General features: G+C 44.4%; 1 protein-coding gene across 1 annotated transcript in view; it reads right to left on the bottom strand.

The window, feature by feature from the left end:
• EHD4 (EH domain containing 4) overlaps nt 1-19274 on the bottom strand; it is an 87764-nt gene that overhangs the window by 44478 nt on the left and 24012 nt on the right. Inside the window, exon 3 of the mRNA XM_060618854.3 lies at nt 12059-12156. Coding sequence (XP_060474837.1) covers nt 12059-12156 — 98 coding nt within the window. The remainder of the gene's footprint in view (nt 1-12058; nt 12157-19274) is intronic.

Here is a 19274-nt window from a genome sequence, read left to right as displayed (position 1 = left end):
AAAGCAATTTACAATGCACTGTGTAAGTATTAGCTATTATTATTATTACTTAAAGGAGTAAGGAGCAAACCTTTTCTCTGATTAACCTCTGTATCCCAATGTCTATGAAAGGTTTGATGATCATGAGTTGCTCTCTACAGGATAGTAAGATAAGTGACCTTCTCTCCACCAAAAAAAGTTGTTTTTCATTTCAAAGTCCAGGTAGGTTTGAAGTTTTGGTAGAAGCAGTCGTTCTTCGCGATCCAGTGTGCATTTAAAATATTCATAAAAACTAAAAATAGTTACCAGGGCTTGGTAAATGCCATTCTGAGTCACAGTGATGACGGGCTCCCATTAGGGACAGAAGCAGCAACACTTGTGGTGTGGAATTTCCTGTGGCAGCGGCGGAAAAGGAGCCATGAATGCATTTGTCAGCAAACTTCCCCGAAACAAAAAGGAACCAGGATTTCCTGTTGGAGGCCCAAGAAACGAGTGATGTCCAAGACCTCACACCCCAACTGGCCTTAGCACTGGCCAGAAAACAGGATCTGCCAACAAATCATCGGTGGTCAGCCCCATTCCCTGGGGATGGACACTTTTTTTTGCTGCCAAATTCAAACAAAGCTCTGAAACAAGTCATTGAGCTCAAGCTCTAAATATAAAAATGGCTTCATGAGGGCATAGGTTCTCTTCTACGGAATTCTTTAACATATCACCCCTTTACCTCACACTCCTCAGTGTTTCGTGCGGCCTTCAGGACAAAACCCAGTCTCTCCTGTCACACGTGCCCACTCACCACACGCCCATATTCCAGCCACATGCACAACTCATGTTCCACGAAAGGACCTCGGCTCACACATCTTCCCCTGTTCTTGCACACACCCTTTCTGCTGCGTGGGAGAGGGTAACAATAGTAAGGAAGGGCAGCCATGGTTACCTTTCTCTTGACTATGAACCAGACAGGTGCTGTGGTAAAAGCTTCACTCCATCATCTCATTGTGTCCATACCCTATCTCATAAGGCCCTGAACTTGCTGGCTGATGAACTAACTGACTTACCTGGAAGCTCTGATCAAGAAGTGCTGTCTCATAAGGTTAGATACATATAGATCAATGAAATAGAATTGAGAGAGCAGAAATAAACCATAGGTCTAGCCAACTGATTTGTCCTTTTTTTTTTTTTTTTTTTTTTTTTAAGATAGAGAGAGAGTGAGCACGAGCAGTAGAGGGAGAGAGAGAATCTTAAGTAAGTTCCATGCCCAGTATAGAACATGACGTGGGGCTCAATCTCATGAGATCATGACCTGAGCCTAAATCAAGAGTCAGATGCTTAACTGACTGAGCCACCCAGGTGCCTTACAACCAACTGATTTTCAACGCGGGTGCCATGACAATTCAATGGGGGAAAGTATTGTCTTTTTAACAAACGGTGCTGGGACAACTGGATACACACATGCAAAATAATCAAGGTGGACCCCAACCTCACACCATAAATAAAAATTAACTTAATATGGACCAATGACCTAAATGTAAGTGCTAGCACTATGAATCTCTTAGAAAAAATATAGGATTAAATTTTCATGAGCTTGGGTTAGGCAAAGTGACAAAAATCAAAACAGATAAATTAGCTTTCATTAAAATGAAAAAATTTTGTGCTTCAGATGATACCATAAAGACAGTGAAAAGACAACCCAGGACATGAGACAAAATATTCTCAAATCAATATTTGACTAGTAGAGAGGATACATAAAGAATATTAAAACTCAACAATAAAAAGACAAACAATCCATCAAAAATGAGCAAAGAATCTACATATACATTTCTTCAAAGAAGATCTACAAATGGCTAAAAAAGCACATGAGAAGATGTTCAATATCATTAGCCATCAGAGAAATGCAAATTGAAACCACAATGAAATACCACTTCATACCTACTGGGATGGTTCTAATCAAAACAACAGTGTTGATGAGGATGGAGAGAAACTGGAATGCTTATATTGTGCTGGTGGGAATGTAAAATGATGCAGCCTTTTTGGAAAACTGAGCCATTCCTCAAAACATTGAGTTACCATATGACCCAAAAATTCTGCTCTTAGGTATATACCCGAGAGAATTGAAAATGTATGTTTTCACAAGAACTCGTACATGAATAATCATAGCTGCATTATTCAAAATGGCCAGAAAAGTGGAAACAACCCAAATGTCCATCAATTGATAAATTCATAAAATGTCACAGAGCCATACAAGGAAATGCTACTCGACCATAAAAAAGGAATGAAATACTAATACCCATTACAACATGGATGAACCCTGAACACACTGTGCTAAGTGAAAAAAGCCAGATACAAAGGCTACATATTGTTTGATTCCATTTATATGACATGTCCAGAATAGGCAAATCCATAGAGACAGGAAGTAGATTAGTGGTTGCCAGGGTCTAGGGGGTGGGGGAGAATTGATAGTGATTGCTAATGAGTACAATGAGTTCTTTTTGAGGTGATGGAACCATTCTAAAATTGGTTGTGGGGATGGTTGCACAACTTTTTAAATATATAAAAAAACTATAAAAATATACATTAAAAACATATATAAGAAATATTTAAAAATATTTAAATATATAAAAAAACCACTACTTGTTAAAAAAGAGAGAGAAAATGCAAAAGAAAAAAAAAAAAACACAAAGGAAGAGGGAGAAGAAGTATCCTTTCTCTTAGCAGCTTCACTGACTACCTACCGTCCACTACCCACTGGGGGGGTGGTGGGGTCCCCTACTCATTGAACTTCTTTACCAGAACTCCTGTAACACACAGGATCAGAGTGGTTTCTTTGCAGGTCCATCCACCCCAAATGAGTATGAGTATCTGGGCCAAGGCCTGTGTCTAACTCATTTTGAATCCTGGCATCCAGGACAGTGCTTAGCACCTCGTGTATAATCTGTATAAATGTGTGTTGAATGAATATCTCTAGCATGCCCCTAAAGTTACCCATCACTTTTTATACCATCACTTCTTTTAAAATAAAAAAAATATCAAAAAGATCACACACACACACACACACACACACACACACACACACACAAAAACAAAAAAAAAAGTCTCTTATTTTAAAATTTTCTTTCATCAGGGGTGCTTGAGTGGCTCAGTCGGTTAAACATGCAACTCTTGATTTCAACTCAGTTCCTGATCTCACAGTTGGTGAGATTGAGCCCTATGTTGGGCTCCATGCTGACAGCACGGAGCCTGTTTGGGATTCTCTCTCTCTCCCTCTCTCTCTCTCTCTGCCTCTTCCCACTCACACATGCTCTCTATCACTCTCTCCAAATAAATAAATAAACTTTAAAAAAATAAAAAAAATCTCTTTCATCTAATATTTTTTAAACTGGACAATCAATTAAAGTGCTATCTATTCTCTATGGCTAGAGGGACATATGGTTTCAAAATTTAAACGGTAACCATCAATAAAATAACCAAGGTTTGTGGGGAAAAAGGTAGGAACACTTATCTAAAAATAGAATATTCAGTCCCCAAACAGCAAACTCTACATTTCAGATAACTTGACAAAAATTTGTCCTACTCTATGAGACAGAAGACTTCAAGAGGTGAGAAACCAATATAAACCAATATAAAGGCTGATTAAACTCAGCCTTTGAAAACTCCTTGGCCTTCAACAGTAACAACAACAATAATGCAATAATATGATGCAAGTAATAACAGCTAACATGTATTGAGCACTTACTGTGTGCTAGGTGGGGCATCGTTTTCTGCTTTCTATGTATTAACTCAATTACAACAACATGATGCATGAAGTACTGTTACCCTCCTTTTACAGAGAGACTCACAACTTCCCCGAGGCCATGCAAGTGGTGTACATGGCTGAGCCGAACTAGACCCAGGGAGTCCATTTCGATTGTCCATGCTTCCCACTATACTACATTCAGGACTTCAGTCCCTTGACTGGACCCAGGAAAGTGATTTGTTTGATTCTGGGTTTACAGACTGGTTGATGTAGGCAACAGAAGAGACCTCAGGGAAAAAAATAAAATAAAATAAAATAAAATAAAATAAAATAAAATAAAATAAAATAAAATAAAACAAAACATGAATATTCAGGAACTGAAATCCATGTGTAAATATCTGACAGCTGAATATCTATTATATTATATATTCCTTATATATCAGGTGGGACATATCTGAATAGACAATGTGGTCAGACCAAACTTGTAAAACCTTGCCCCACCCCACTCGGAAGACAGGTTTCCTCTGAGCTTTCAGCCACAGTCAGCTTGGAGAGTAGGGCAGCTCTACCTCAGCCCCTATTGTTGAACTTGGTGTCTCATCTGTTTCCTTCCTGTACCTCATGACTATTTACAATGATTTATTCATTCACCCACCTGCTGATCTTATCAGACCCTCCCATCAGAATTTAAATTCCATAAGGGCAGTGACCATGTCCATTTTTTGTCCTGCTGTTGGTTGAATGGGTAGTAAGTGTATTGAGGTGACAATCTGGTGCATCAGTGACTGGCTGGCTGACCACACTAGGCAGCAGCCACTCCAGGCAGGGGCGTACCTTGTTCACCCTTATGCTCTCAGTTCCTAGCTTGGTTCACGGCACATAAGAGCTTAATACATCTCAGAGGAACTTGTTCCTTAATGAACTGCTGTCAATCTAGTGGGCAGTCTCTATTGGTGTGCCTCAAAGCTTGCTCTTTCTTGAGCCCTCTCTGCCCAACTTCTAGATCCAAGGGTGAAGGTCCAAGGACATGCTGATGAAGCCTGGGAATGCCCTGAAGCTGGGAGGAGCCACAGTGGACAAGGAGAGGACCTAAGAGAGCATGAACTGTGGTTAGACCCAAACCCCAAGAAACAAAACAAAAAATCAAGAAGCCCTATATCAATCATGGGGTGGGGAGTTGGGGACAGGAATAGCACCTATGAGGGCCACATGTCCAGTGAGGTCATGTCACCGCAGTCTCTGGTGTTGCAGAAAAGCTGGGATGCTCCTGAGCTATATCTCATTCTTTTAGGGAAAAGACTCCTTCCTCTTGTGTATGTGTCTGTTGTCCCCCTGGGCCCTGTGGGTCCCTAAGCCTGAGAGAGGAAGTCATTTTTATCAGGCAGCCCTAAATATTCTCTCTCCTTTCTTGGGCCACCTTCAAAATCTGGCTTTTTGTCTTCCAACTTCCAAAGGCCTGTTAAATAGGAGTGTCTGTACGCTCTTGATTACAGTTTGTTTGTACCTTTGCTATTTTTCCTGCACTTTTATTAATTAATTCCAGGTTGGATTTGCACATCCCCTTTCCCTGGGTCTGTCGGTTCTTTTGTGATATTATGTTTTGGGAGCTTTTGCTGAGTTGTCAGACCCTTGAAACTGCTTATTCACATATCCTGTCATATGTCTTCAGATGCCTTTTTTAATCTTGAGGGCCTTCCTTTATGTTGCTAAAATCAAGAGGACTTAAGGGTGTCTGTATGTAAATACTAAAACATCAATCAATGATTTTTGAAGCTAATGTGATTGTTCTGTTATTTGAAGCACAGTTCGAGTCCTTCTGTTGAATGTACTACCATAATTTATTGTTTACTAGCAGGACACTTTCTGCCTTTTTATTTTTTCCTATCTACTCAGTTGTATTTGTTGACTTATAAAGAGAAAGGCTTATACAGTGAAGGACTTAGACATCAGAAGAAGATACTCTCAGATTTTTCATTGACAGGGTGCTGTTCCTGGAGGAACAGATAGATTTGTTGGAAAATTAAGACCAAGAGTTTTTTCTTTAAGAGTTATTTAGAATTTTTAAAAAATTCATTCATTCATTCATTCATTCATTCATTCATTTTTGAGAGAGAGAGAGAGAGGCAGAAAGAGAGAGCAGGGGAGGGGCAGAGAGAAAGGGACAGAGAAAATCCCAATCAGACTCCACACTGTCAGCACAGAACCCGATTCGGGGCTCAAACTCATGGACCATGAGATTATGACCTAAGCTGAAACCAAGAGTCAACGCTTAACCGACTGAGCCACCCTAGGGTCCTCCAGGCACCCCTAGAGTCATGTAAATTGTTAAAAGAGGACAATTGTGTTACTTTTGTTTACCAAAGTGAAGTCTGTTGAAGGCATCACAAAACCTCATGCTTTCAGGAAATCACAGGAGTAATTATTCACTGCCAAAACAGAGCCTCCACATGCTTACATGCTAAATAGATGGGCACGTACACCAGGTGCTCCATTAGGTTTCTTTCACAGTGTTCTCCTTGTCAGACCGGGACATTATGATGAGAACCAGAACCCAGAGGTTTGTACCAGGAGTTGGGAACACACTTGTGTTCATGCCACGTCTAGAAATAAGTCCTAGATGATGTTTAGGTTCAGCATGAATAAACAGTATTTTGGAAAGTAAACAGGCCAGGAGCCAGAATAATAAGAGAGTAGGAATGAAAATAAGGATGTGTGGGTAAGTGTGCTCTCTTTTCTCATCACATAAAGTCAAAAACCTGGATGTTGTCATGAGGGGCAAAAGATGTTTCCTAAAAGTGACCCGACTCACATTTTACTCATACCTTTCAAGCAAATAATTTAGAAAATCTTGAGAATTGAAACATTCTTTTATTGACTACAAGAATCAGGAAAAGCTTGTAGGACTTTTAGGTAGCTATTACTTGATTAGCATAAAATTATTATAAATATATCAGAACATTTTTATCCATGCATGATGGATATTCTTTATGTCAGCCAAGAAAGCTACAGTTTAGTCACGGAACTCAATCCTTTGTTCCTAAAGATTTTCTGCTAACTATAATTAAAGCAAGGAACATCTGAAGGATAATGGGTTTCCATATGGAGTATACTAAACATTGTTTCAAAATCAATTATCCTGGTGGGTTTTATTTATAGAGCTTCCAAACAGATTTAGGTAACACTCCCCCCAAATGTTGACTGTGCATTCTTGTTTTACTGTGAAAACCCAGCAGGGAGGCAAGGGGTCCAGTGATCTGATTTCTAGGGCCGGTGTTAAGATTCTGATGAGGACAAGGATGGGCTGAGGCACATTCTAGTTGGTAAAGGTCACCTCTTCCTTCCTTCCTTCCTTCCTTCCTTCCTTCCTTCCTCTTTCTCTTTCCCTCCCTTCCTTCCTTTTCTTCCTTCCTCTCTTCCTCCCTTCTTTCTTTCCTTCCTTCCTTCCTTCCTTCCTTCCTTCCTTCCTTCTGTCTTCCCTTCCTCCCTCCGTCTTCCTTTCTCTCTTTCTTTCAATCTTCATTGCCTATTTCACCCATCCCCCCATTTGGGAACCAATGGTTTGTTCTCTATAATTAAGAATCTATTTTTTGGTTTCTCTCTCTCTCTCTCTTTTTTCTTTTACTCATTTGTTTCTTAAATTCCACATATAAGATATGGTATTTGTCTTTCTCTGACTTATTTCATTTAGCATTATCCTCTCTAGCTCTATCCATGTTGCTGTAAATGGCAAAATTTCATGCTTTTTTATGGCTGAATAATATTCCATGGTATATATACACACCACATCTTCTTTACCCATTCATCTATTGATGGACACTTGGGCCGCTTCCATAGTCTAGCTATTGTAGATAATGCTGCAATAAACATAGGGATGCATGTGTCACTTTGAATTGGTGTTTTTGTGTTTTTTGGGTAAATACCCAGTAATGTGATTACTGGATTGTAGGGTAGTTCTATTTTTAATTTTTTGAGGAATCTCCAAATTGTTTTCCACAGCGGGTATGCCAGTTTGCCTTCCCACCAATAGTGCACGATGGTTCCTTTTTCCCCACATCCTCGCCAACACTTGTTGTTTGGTAAAAGTTACTTCTGACATAAGAGTGGATCTGCCATGTTTTGCCTCAAACCTGAGACCACAAGATATGAACAGTCATGTAGAAATGTCGAGTGTTTCTTCCCGTCACCTATGACTTTGGCTTAGAGAGGAGCCATGAATGAACACTATGTCCTCCTTCTGATCACAATTCTCCCTCTACTCAGCACCAGATACAAGGGAACCAGAGTTATGTCAGGAGACAGGAATAAGCCAGGAAGAATGGAGCTGTGGGTGAGGTGAGATTATATTACTGAACCCTGTGTTGAGAGTCCCCATTTTTGCTATCACCACTAACACATCAGGATTCCTTCCTAGAGCTGCACCCTCACTGACCATCTGGCCCCTAGAGCTCTGGACGCCTGGGCAACACCGTGGGGGTTCCTGGAGGATGCCAATGATGATGTGGGGCCAGCTTGTCAGTTCTAGTCCTGCCTTCCCATTCGACTCCCAGCAAGGTAGCACAATGCTTCACCACTCCATCTGCCCTCGGCCTTTTCCTATGCTGATGGGGAGATCTCTGGGTGTGGTACAGTCAGCACGTCTTCCTGGGGGTGCTCAGCAGTCACCGGCCCCTCACCGCCTCCCCCGCAGCCGCACCGCCTACCCAGAGTGCTCTCACTCTCAGCCAGGGCTGCAGAGCCCTGCAGCTCGAGGGTGGACCCACAACATCTTCAGCTTTTGGCGACTGCCTGAAGCACCCATCCTCTGAGCCTATTCTCCAGAAGTAGCACCCTGTCAACAATGTTTACTGTTCACTCCCCAGATGTCAAGCTCAGTCACCCATCTGCCTAGCAGCTGGGGAAAGAGTTCTCGTGATCGTTGGAAGGCTCTGCTTTCCCAGGGGAGTGAGGGCACGTGCGGTTTACTTGGCCAGGGCCGAGCTTCTGTCAGTGTGTGAGTATGAGCAGGTTTAATGTAGACAGCAAATCCCCCAGGATTAGCCTGGTGCAGACATACAGCTCAGCACACGGTGGCTGTTCTCGCACTGCTATTACAGATATGCACCTAAAGAGACTTTTTTTTTTTTTCTTTTTAATTTCAGAGAAAGAAAGAGTGTGTGTGAGTGAGGGAGAGGAGTGGAGGGAGAGAAAGAGAATCCCAAGCAGGCTCCATGCTTAGCACAGAGCCTGATGCAGGGCTCGATCACGACCTGACCCGAAATCAAGAGTCAGAGGGTTAGATGACTGAGCCCCTAAAGTGGGACCTGCTTGTTGAGGGTTAATTCATCAACTGCACCAAGGGACAAGGAGAAGGCACAGCAGCTGCTACCTTTCCTCTTTTACAGACAAAACACCCGTAAGGAAGTCAAAGCCCCGCTAATAAAGTCAATAGCAGATGTTCCAAATGTCCTGCGGGGTCACAATTTGTATCTGCCACCTCATCCAATGTTGACATAAGCGACCAGTGAAGGTGGTGGTGTGATTTATGAAGCTGGATGGATGGAAGCAGGAGGAGTCTGAATCAGAATGTAGCACTGTCTGCAAAAGTGTCAGCTAAAGCAGCTCTAAAGCAGTATAGACTCTTTGGAGTTAATGTGCTAAAACTGTCTCCAGCCACCAACTGTCCCAAACACAGTCTGGTACTCAAGCTTGGGAACTTGAGCCACAGTGCAGAACGCTGTCATTGTTTGCAGCTCTCGGTCCTTCCCCACCAGCTGCTGTATCTGTCAGGGTGGCAGGGTCCGCCTGAACACTGCCCGCTTGGAACCGTATGTGCTATTTCTGTGCACAGGATGTGAGGAAGTACTGGGCCAGGATATGAATCAGATTCCTATAAAGTGTTAAAAAGAACTGGTCTTCAAAGCATCCTGAAAGCATCACCCCACGCTACACTACTATAAAGAATCTGTAGTCTGAAAGACACTTGTAATTGCTCAGCAAAGAAGAAACCCAAAAGAATGTGGGTGATTAGAATTGGCCAAGTGGTAGATGCAGTAAAACATGGATGGCTCAGAAAAGCTGCGGGACACGGGTTTGCTTTATTTTCGTTTTAAAACAAAACATTTTATCTGCAGAGCAACTTTTATGGTGCCAAAGGAGTGGTCCTAAACTGGCTCTTAAAAAAAAAAAAATCTATTGGCATTGAGGCATAAAGGTACAAAAATGATGTCTATCTGTGGCAGTATTTATAACAGTGAAAGATTATTAGCCATCACAAGATCCACAAATTGGTTAAATACACCATGTTATGTCCCTTTGATGGACACGAAACAGCTGTTAAGAGGAATAAAGTAATTTGGACATACTGGCATGGAATGATGTTTGTGAAAGACCATTACGGCAAAAAATCAAGTGGTAGAAAATGTGCTTGGAAATCGCATTTCTGTTAAAAATAATATGTTCGTATATGCACAGGAAAAAGTCTCTAAGGAGCTGGAGAACACCAGTAACAATGGTCAATTGTGACAGATTTTGTATGTCCCTATTCATTGCTTGAATCCTTTATAACAAACATTACCTTTATGACAGAAAATATAACTAACAGACATTTATGAGAAAAGAATAGTATTATGCTGGGTTTTTCTATAAGCAAGGTACTTGGAGGCCTCAGGGAGGCCTAATTGCCCACGGAGTCCCTGACCGAATGGGTGAAGGCCCAGCAAAGCGGTCCCGAGCTCTCTGAGAGTCCGTGGAAGCTGCAAAGTCAGCATTCCTGAAATGCCATGAGAAAGGAGGGCTTGCAGACCTTGGGAGCCTTTCTTTACCCATCTTGGAACCTTGCTTTCTAGCTCCTGGGAGTGTCCCCGCAGCCTACGTAGCTGTACTTCTGCTTCATTAGGGCGGGGGGAGTCCACTGCCTAGCCAGAACCCCAGGCCATGACCCCAGACGGGTCACCGCTCAACCCTGGCACTTCTAAACACAGTTTTACTGACTTGCTATTCAAGGAGTTGTGAAGAGTTATCAGGGACAAGTGGAAGCAGCAATTCATCTGCTCTGTCTTTTCCCTCCTAGCAAAGCTTTGAAGGACTAGACTTTGTTTCAAGGGCCAGGGGCACCTGACCTGCCTCTGTGACTGCGGGAATCCAACCTAGCACCCTCCCAGCCAGGCATCTCCTCACTGTGAGCAAGCTATGTCCTCGGGGCCGCCCCTGATGGCCCCTTCTCCAGGAGGGCGGGGGAGAGTGCAGGCCCATTCTATTTAACCACAGTGCACAGGGCTAGACAAGGTTAGGGCTCAGCCTTGTTTTCAGATGGCTGAAGAAGCCCAAATTCACCATCCTTCACAAGCATTTTCTACTCTCTGTTCATCTCTGAACACCTTCTAGTCTCTCCTTCCCCACTGCAGGCCTCCCTTAGGTAGTTCCTACTTACCCTCCAGGTCTTGGCTCAAATGTTGCTTCCATGGGGCATCTTTCCCAACACCCCAAGGCCAGGCCAGGTCCCCTTCCACCCTCGACACAAGGCCCTCATCTCAGAGCACTTATCCCAGTTCTCTCTCTCTCTCTTTTTTTTTTAAGTTTATTTATTTATTTTGAGATAGAGAGAGCACAAGCAGAGGAGGGGCAAAGAGAGAGGGGGACAAAGGATCTGAAGCGGGATCTACACTAACAGCAGTGAGCCGGGTGCGGGGCTCGAACTCACGAACTGAGAGATCATGACCTGAGCTGAAGTCAGACACTTAACTGACTGAGCCACCCTGGCACCCCTCAGGTCTCATTTTCTGTTTCCCTATGACGACTCGATTTACATCTGTCTTCCTCATTAGAACATTAGCTCCTTGAGGGCAGAAACTAACCGTACCTGTTTTTGCTGCATCCCCAGCACGCAGCATAGTGTCTGGCTCCACAGATACCAATAATGGCTGACTCATCACAAGGGTGCCACAGAGGCCACGGGCCATGTGCCAACAGGGAAGGGAGGACGAACAGGGGCAGGGCTTCTCTCCCTGGCTGTGACTACCTACCTCCTTTATTCCCATGTCTAAGGGAATGGTTAGTAGTGATATGCATGTCCCCTCTGAGAAGATTTACACGAGGTAGGCACTAGTGGCAAATGGCAGTGTTTAAAGGAACGAAGAGATTACCAGAAAGTTTTTCAGTTGAAATGAGAACCTTTGATGCCATGCATCCTGGTGGCTTCTCAGAGCCCTACAGCTCTGGACACCTGAGCTTCCCAGGGCTGCTGGAGGCATCCTGGTTGAGGGGGTGGGGTGGGGTGGACAGAATCTGACAGAAACAGAAACCCTCCCCTGGCATGATAGCAAGCCTCAGCAGCAGCAGAGGAGGGTTGGGACAGGGGTGGGCACTGACCTCGGCTGATGCGCTGCTTCTCCCCAGACAGGATGCCGGGACTGTCGATGATGCTGATGCTCTTCAGGACCTGATTGGGCAGCTGGGAGCACATGAATCTGGAAGAAAGGGATCAAAGGTGGGATCAGGAACTACATATCTCTGAGCTCTGAAGAGTTCCTTGGCCTCTCAAGGTTACCGACATGGTCTGTACAGCGGGAACTTGCAGGGCATTGACAGCACCTCCACTGGGGCCATGGGGACGGGATGCCGGACCCTTGGGCAGGTGTGGGAAGGTGCCTTGGTACCTGCTGCCACCAGCCACCAGATCCTTAACTGTTAATTTTGATTTGAGCTGATATTTGCTGAACACTTGATGTTTACAAACATCGTCTCATTTGTTCCTCACAGGAACCCCTTGAGGAAGAAATTCCTGCTAACATCATAGAAGGTAAGTAACTTACTCAGCATCACTCAGGGCTGGAACTTAAGCCTAGGTTAGCTTGACCCAAGCCCGTCAGCATCGCCTGCCCCTTCTCCAGGCTTCTCCTTGGCCAAACATCCCGGGCTTCTCCTCCCCGGGTAATCTCATGACTCCTCCAGGGTCACTGCCCACTGTCCAAGCTCCCTGCCCGGCTGCTGCCCACTCCCTACTGGGACAGTGGAAGTACCAGTGGCCTGGGGGCTCAGCATCCAGGCCGGTGCCCATATGGCTTCAGGCCCAGCACAGGGCAAGCACCTGTGGGTAATACCCCAAATCCTCCAGGTGCTTTGGAAACCAAGGGATACCCTAAGAGTGGACAGAGTGGCAGGGGCGGGGAAGAGTCCTGGCCAAGCGTCTCAAGCCTCTTTCCTTGGCCCTCACTTGCCTGTCACCGTCTCTTCCTTCTCATCCCGATCCTCCTGCTGTCAGCTGCCCTGGTTTCGGCCTCACGGAAGCAGAGGGGAGTGGAAGAAAAATATGGCCTGTGGGTCAGCAGACTGGGTGCAGGCTCAGCTCAGCCTTTGTCAGAAATTTGCTGTGGGATCCTGGACAAGGGCTTCCCGGCTCTGGGCCTGTGTCCTTATGTATAAATGGAGACACTTGGACAGGGACTGGTGAGGTCCTTTTTAGCTGTAATACTGAGGAACTCTAGAGTAGCGGAAGGAAACACTTTGATACTTTTTCACCCAGGCAGCAGGGCTCAAGGTGGCTCTCTGGTAGGCACTGTGTCTGTTCTCAGGCAGACACTGCAGAGAGAGTGCCTCCCCTTTTCCTGTATTGTAAATGGCTAACTTCTGCATCTGTGTGGGCAGAAAGCTGGAAAACCCTCTGTGAAAGCTCAATTCTTCCATTCAGGGGAACTGGTGGGATCACTCAGAAAGTAAATATGCTGGGAATGCAGGACAGGGATGCCATGCTGGCCTTCACAGCCTCACGGGCAGGGTGGGGGCGCAGCCGCATGGCGAGAGGTGGGCAGTCCTGAGCAAGAGGTACAATTACTGACATTTCAAATCAGCTTGTTTTGAAGGTGCTCAGGCCAAGTTTCCTACACATTCTTTCCTACCTTTTCAAGTCAGCCCAGGAAAATGTAGGAAAAGATACTATCATCATTTTGCAGCTGGAAAAGTTGAAGCACAAAGGAGTTATGACATCTTGAGGTCATATCGTTAATGCATGGCTGGCTGGAGACCACAGACTAATATTTCTGATGTCAGCTGAGTAGAACTGAATCCATAAAGTTAAAAAGCTCACAACGTTAAAAATAAAGGGCCAAGTTAATTTAAGAAAAGCCCCTCATTTCTGATTTTCTCCTGCCCATCGTGCATCCTCCAGACCTGTAAGTAAACCCCGCTGCCCAACACTGGGAGAGCAGACCCATGAAAATAAAGTACACAGAGATAACGAAGCATTCGTTCTTTGTAAGTTCACAAAGAAAAAAAAAGAAAACCACCGCATGTAATGCTCTAGAATCGAGGTAGGAACAGAGTTCTGAGCACATCCGCGGTAGACCGCGTTTCTTGTCAGTACCGATTCAGTCTCTTACCACAGTCCCATCCTTTTTATTAGATGGCTTGAGGTATTTGACAGTGCTGAAGAATCGCACATATGCGAAACTATTTTACGTAAAGTATTCCTGTGAGAGGCTGACCTTTCTCCAAAACCACAAGCTCACACTCAATATCAATTTTTCCAAAACACAAAACCCCTAGATTCTAGTGTGAAGTTAACAGAGGGATTCAAAATTTATAAACTGTCCACTCCCTCTCTGCAAAGTGACAAACTTTCGACAACTCCCCTGCCTCCTGACTCAACAGCAGAGACAAAATCTGTGAGCCACAAACCAAGATGCGGTCAGATGTGGTGACATTACCACACAATAAACAAGACAGCAGGCTGAGTGGCCCACAGGGGTAATTGCAGAAAAAGGGAGGAGGGGGAAGAGAAGGGAGGAAGGAGAGGGGCAGGGGAGAGGGGGGAGAAGATGGGGGGGGGAAGAGGAGCAGGGAGCTCTCCAGGAGCATCCTGAGAGGGCATGGTTGGGTTATGCGTGTAAAAGCAGACTACACTCCATGAAAGAAAGCAAGGAAGCCTCGTGGGGGAGGGGGAAGGACTGGGGTGATGGTGGTGGGGGTGGGGGGCAGGGGTGGGGAGGTAGGGGGGCGCACAGAGCAGAAGTCAGCTTTCAGACCCCCATGTGGGGGCAGGCCTCATACACTGGGGTTGGAACCACACATATTTTCTTAAATAATTATATTGTAACCAGAAAAAACCCTAATGGAACACTAACTTTTAAGCTTTAAGAAAGCAAGGTAAAAAAAAGGTTATTTACTGGGTGTCTTCTTGTCAGCCCTCGGTCAGGCCTTTCTTGCTTATGTTTGTGTGCTGAAATGTTCCCAATCACAGATTTGCTATCCCAAGATGGATTTCCTACCCTTGCCAGAGTGACTAACATAAATGTACCTGTGCCTTGCTTTCTACATTTCACACAAAATACGCAGACATGTGCTGGCTAAGCCCAGGAGCCTCACAGAAGCCATTACGGAGTGTTTCCTCATTCAGGGCTGACCTGATGCATCTTGTTCTGATAAGAGGAGGGGAGGATGAGCCCAAACCCTGTGCTTGACCCCCATTCCCTGCCACTCCCACACCCCAAAGGCTCAGGGGTAGCAGAAAGAGGGCTGGATAAAGGAATAGTCTGGGCTATAAGGTCTTGCTGCCTAGTAAAACAAGGAAGTGAGAGGATCAGTGATTTTTAAGTTGCCTCTAAATGCTAGCATTCCAATTCGATGATCAATATTTAAAAAGAACCAGGCAGTGCCCTAATGCTGCTTTTGGTTTCCAAGCAATATAGTGATATCTAGCAATTACAGTAGTAATAAAATGGCACAAACATTTACTGCCCACTCACTATGTATCAGGCAATGCTCTAGATACTTTCTGTAGACATTAACTCACTTAATCCTTGCCACAACCTGAGAGGTAGGGGCTGTGCACTGCCATTTACACAGGAGGAGACTGGGGCACGTGCCAAGTCACATGGCTGTAAGGGATGGAACTGGTATCTAACCCACTAGTTTGGACTCAGGCCCAGGTTTTCGACTACTAGGCTGCTACCAGCATTTCGTGCATTTGAGCCACTGCTCTGTGCCTTATCATAGAGGGCGACATTCCAAAACAAGGGAGTGACGTGCTGTAGCCCTGGAACTCCCCACCCGAGGCTCCCTTGTGACTTGCTCTGGGCCCACTGCTGGAGGGCCTGGAAGCAGAAGCCCTTGCTTACTCATGTTGTAAGCTCTAGGTGTCTGAGCAATTCTACCAGCCCCAGAGCTCCCAGGTTGTCATCAGGTTCAAATAAATGGATGCTGACAATGGAGAGAGTATCGTGCAGTTTCAAAGCATCTTCTTCAACCACAGCTCACTCACTGATTAGAGTAAGGCATAGTAAACAGCACACCAGACACAAAAAGACTTTGACAACCAACCCATGATAATTGTTACATTAAAATATCATAGTTCTTGTTACATGGTCCTATCACAAAAGCTGATCTAACCTTCCACTGCCCAGGAAGAATTTCACATCCAGACTATAAAAAGCCCACAGTTACCTCTTAGATTGAATCTTACAGAATTACCACTGTTACAGAATTGCTTACATCTTTTACAAGTAAAAGATCGTGGAATATTGGCAATTTCATGTGGTCCAACCTAAGGATGATACTTTTCTAAACCAAGCCTCTCTTTCCTGACTCCCACAGCAGGGAAGTCCAGGGAGAAAGACTGGTTTTCTGGAATGTCAGGGCCAGGACCGTGCAGGCAGCTGCCAATGAAGAACTACGGTTAATGACCTGGCAGCTACCACAAATCTTGAGGTTAAAGATTAATGGGAAGTGCTTCAGGGGGATTATTATGGATAAGCATGCCATAAAACAAAGAAGTAAACAAACAAAGCCAGTTAATCATTCAGATTTAAAAAAAAAAAAACAAATTTGCTGGTGATTCTTGGCAAAAGTCTATTTTCCTTAATCTCTGAGGCTAAATTAGCTGACAGAGCCAGCTTGTATCTGGACTGATGCTGTATACTTGAACTACATCTGTTAAAAAAAACTCCCAATGGGACTAAGTGACTATGTAACATTCATATATTTAAAAAACAAAACAAAACAAAACAAAAACCTCCACTGCTAAAGTCTCATTTAATTACAGAGAGGCAAAAAATACAATATAAGTCCAAAATTACACATAAGTATTCTATTATTGCTAAATCATCATGCAAATGTGAGATAGTGGGGTTTTTGTTTTTATCACCACCATCATCAGGACTGGCTAAATGGACGGGTGCACAGAAGTACCCTTCAGATTCCTTTAGCTCAAAATCCCTAGGGCCACTGATAAAAGTTACTTTTCAAAAGGAAACAGAGGCAATGAGGAAGTAAATGAGATTAAGAATTTCTTCTGTGGATGACTACAATTATTTTTTTAAGTTTATTTATTTTGAGAAAGAGAGAGCATGAGCAGGGAAAGAGCAGAGAGAGAGACAGAGAGAGACAGAGAGACTCCGAAGCAGGCTCTGTGCTATCAGCACAGAGCCCTATGTGGGGCTTGATCTGGGATCATGACCTGAGCCAAAACCAACAATTGGACACTTAAACTACTGAGCCACCCAGGCGGCCTGTGGATGATTACAATTTAAAATTAACACTAAACTAGATCCTAAACGAAAAACAATGTCTGCGGCTATCTGGACTAAACAAAACAAAACAAAACAAAACAAAAAAAAACCCAACAAAACAAAAAAAACCCCAAACCACCCTGTTTAGAAAAGTAGATTAAGGGAAAAACATAACATCCAATTCAAAAGCAGACTGGTTGGGGGGAAATGTCAGATGCCAAATGTGACACTTCTAGAACTGACCAAAATACCCTGGAGCCTCCCAGGACTCGTGCCCTCGGGTGGGGCTGGTTGTCCATCTGCTCCTGTGTGAGCTGGAACTGCCTCCTGATAACAGGCTGTGGAGCCATTCCCATGGAGCAGCTCCACGACAGGCCTGACTGTGGAATCCCTCTCGAAAGTAAGGTAGCATGGTGGAGTTTCAGAATGTTGCATTGAAGTTGTTTTCAGGGGCGCCTTGGGTGGCTCAGTCGGTTGAACGTCCGACTTGGGCTCAGGTCATGATCTCACAGTTCGTGAGTTCGAGCCCCACATCGGGCTCTGTGCTGACAGCTTGGAGCCTGGAGCCTGCTTCGGATACTGTGTCTCCCCTTCTCTCTGCCCCTCCCCTGCTCACGCTCTGTCTCTTTTTTTTTAAAGTTGTTTCCATAGAACTCTTGTTGTTCTAGACTCAACTCCTTTTACTGTTTGAGTATGGAATTTCTATAATTTGAAGCTGCCTTCTGGGAATTTGTCTTCTTTTCTCAAAAGTGTACATAGCCCCTCTGTTGCTTTCTTAGAAACCAGCCTTACATGTTGAAATGCAGGCTGCACTGGCTTGCTTAATGCTTTGAGGCTGGTGTCACCTTGTGAAGTACTAACTAACCTCTTTTAAAGATGCCCTTGGGGGCATATCTTCAAGCCATGCCCCGTAGTGAGAGGATCAGGGTAATGAGACCTATCCCGTGGGTGATGGTAGTTGCTTGGTGGGTCTAGGGAAAAAATTCTCCCCTGTGGACAACCAATTCCCATTCCTACTAAGTACGGTTATTTTGACCTCGTTCCCAGAAAGTATGCTGTGTAAAAAGAAGTTTGCCTGCCTTTACAGCTAGCCTTGCTGGTGTTCCCATAGGGATGCTGTAATTACTTACATACATTTGAGTGCCCTGTGCTAATTGATTTAAAAAAATGTTTATTTAGTTTGAGGGAGGGAGGGGGAGGAAGAGAGAGAGAGAGAGAGAGAGAGAGAGAGAGAGAGAGACAGAGACAGAGAGAGAGAGAGACAGAGAATCCCAAGCAGGCTCTGTGCTACCAGCACAGAGCCCAGTGTGGGGCTCAATCTCATAAACCCAGAGATCATGACCTGAGTCGAAATCAAGAGTTGGAGGCTTAACAGATTGAGCCACCCAGGTGCCCCAAATTGATTTTTTCTTACATAAGCCTGGGGGAAACAACAGCACTGTTGTGTGGCTATGTCTTAGTCATACTGTTTACTCTTAAGTGCGATGAGGTACATCCCTTACACGTGAGCCTCACATATGCCTGGCCACCAGCATGGCTAGAACAGAAACTTCTTTGCCAGGGCTTCATGAGGTGGAGGGTGGTAGGAGGGAAGAGGAAACTGAATTCTAATCTTGCCTCTGCCTTTTCTTGGGTAAGTCATTTTACTTCTTTGCTTTCAGTTTTCTCATTTGTAAAACAGCCACGGTAGCACTGTTTTATTAACGCAGGAAAAGTAGTGTATACGAAATCATTTATCTCTAATTTGGGACATAGTCATCACCTTTATCATTATGGTTAATGGGTTATATTAGGGACAGCCTTAAAAGTTAGGGAGCAGCAGGCAGTGATTCTCAGTCCAAATGTCATTCCATTCGGCCGTTCGGTGGTCACTAGTTGGGACTCTGGGCCATATGGCCTGAGCTCCAATCCCAGCACTGCCGCATATCAGCTGAGTGACCCTGTGGAAGTTAGATGAACTTCTATGCATCAATTCTCCCTGTCTACATTGGGGATAACAGCAGCATGCATGTCACAGAGTTATGGTGACGATTTACAGCTAATATGCAAGTAAAGTACCATATCTGATACCCAGTAAATGCCAT

Source organism: Panthera onca, chromosome B3 (genome assembly GCF_046562875.1).
Source record: "Panthera onca isolate mPanOnc1 chromosome B3, mPanOnc1 haplotype 2, whole genome shotgun sequence".
In the NCBI taxonomy this organism is placed as follows: Eukaryota; Metazoa; Chordata; class Mammalia; order Carnivora; family Felidae; genus Panthera; species Panthera onca.
Note: the sequence above shows the minus strand (reverse complement) of the source record. Positions and strands in the feature narration are given on the sequence as shown.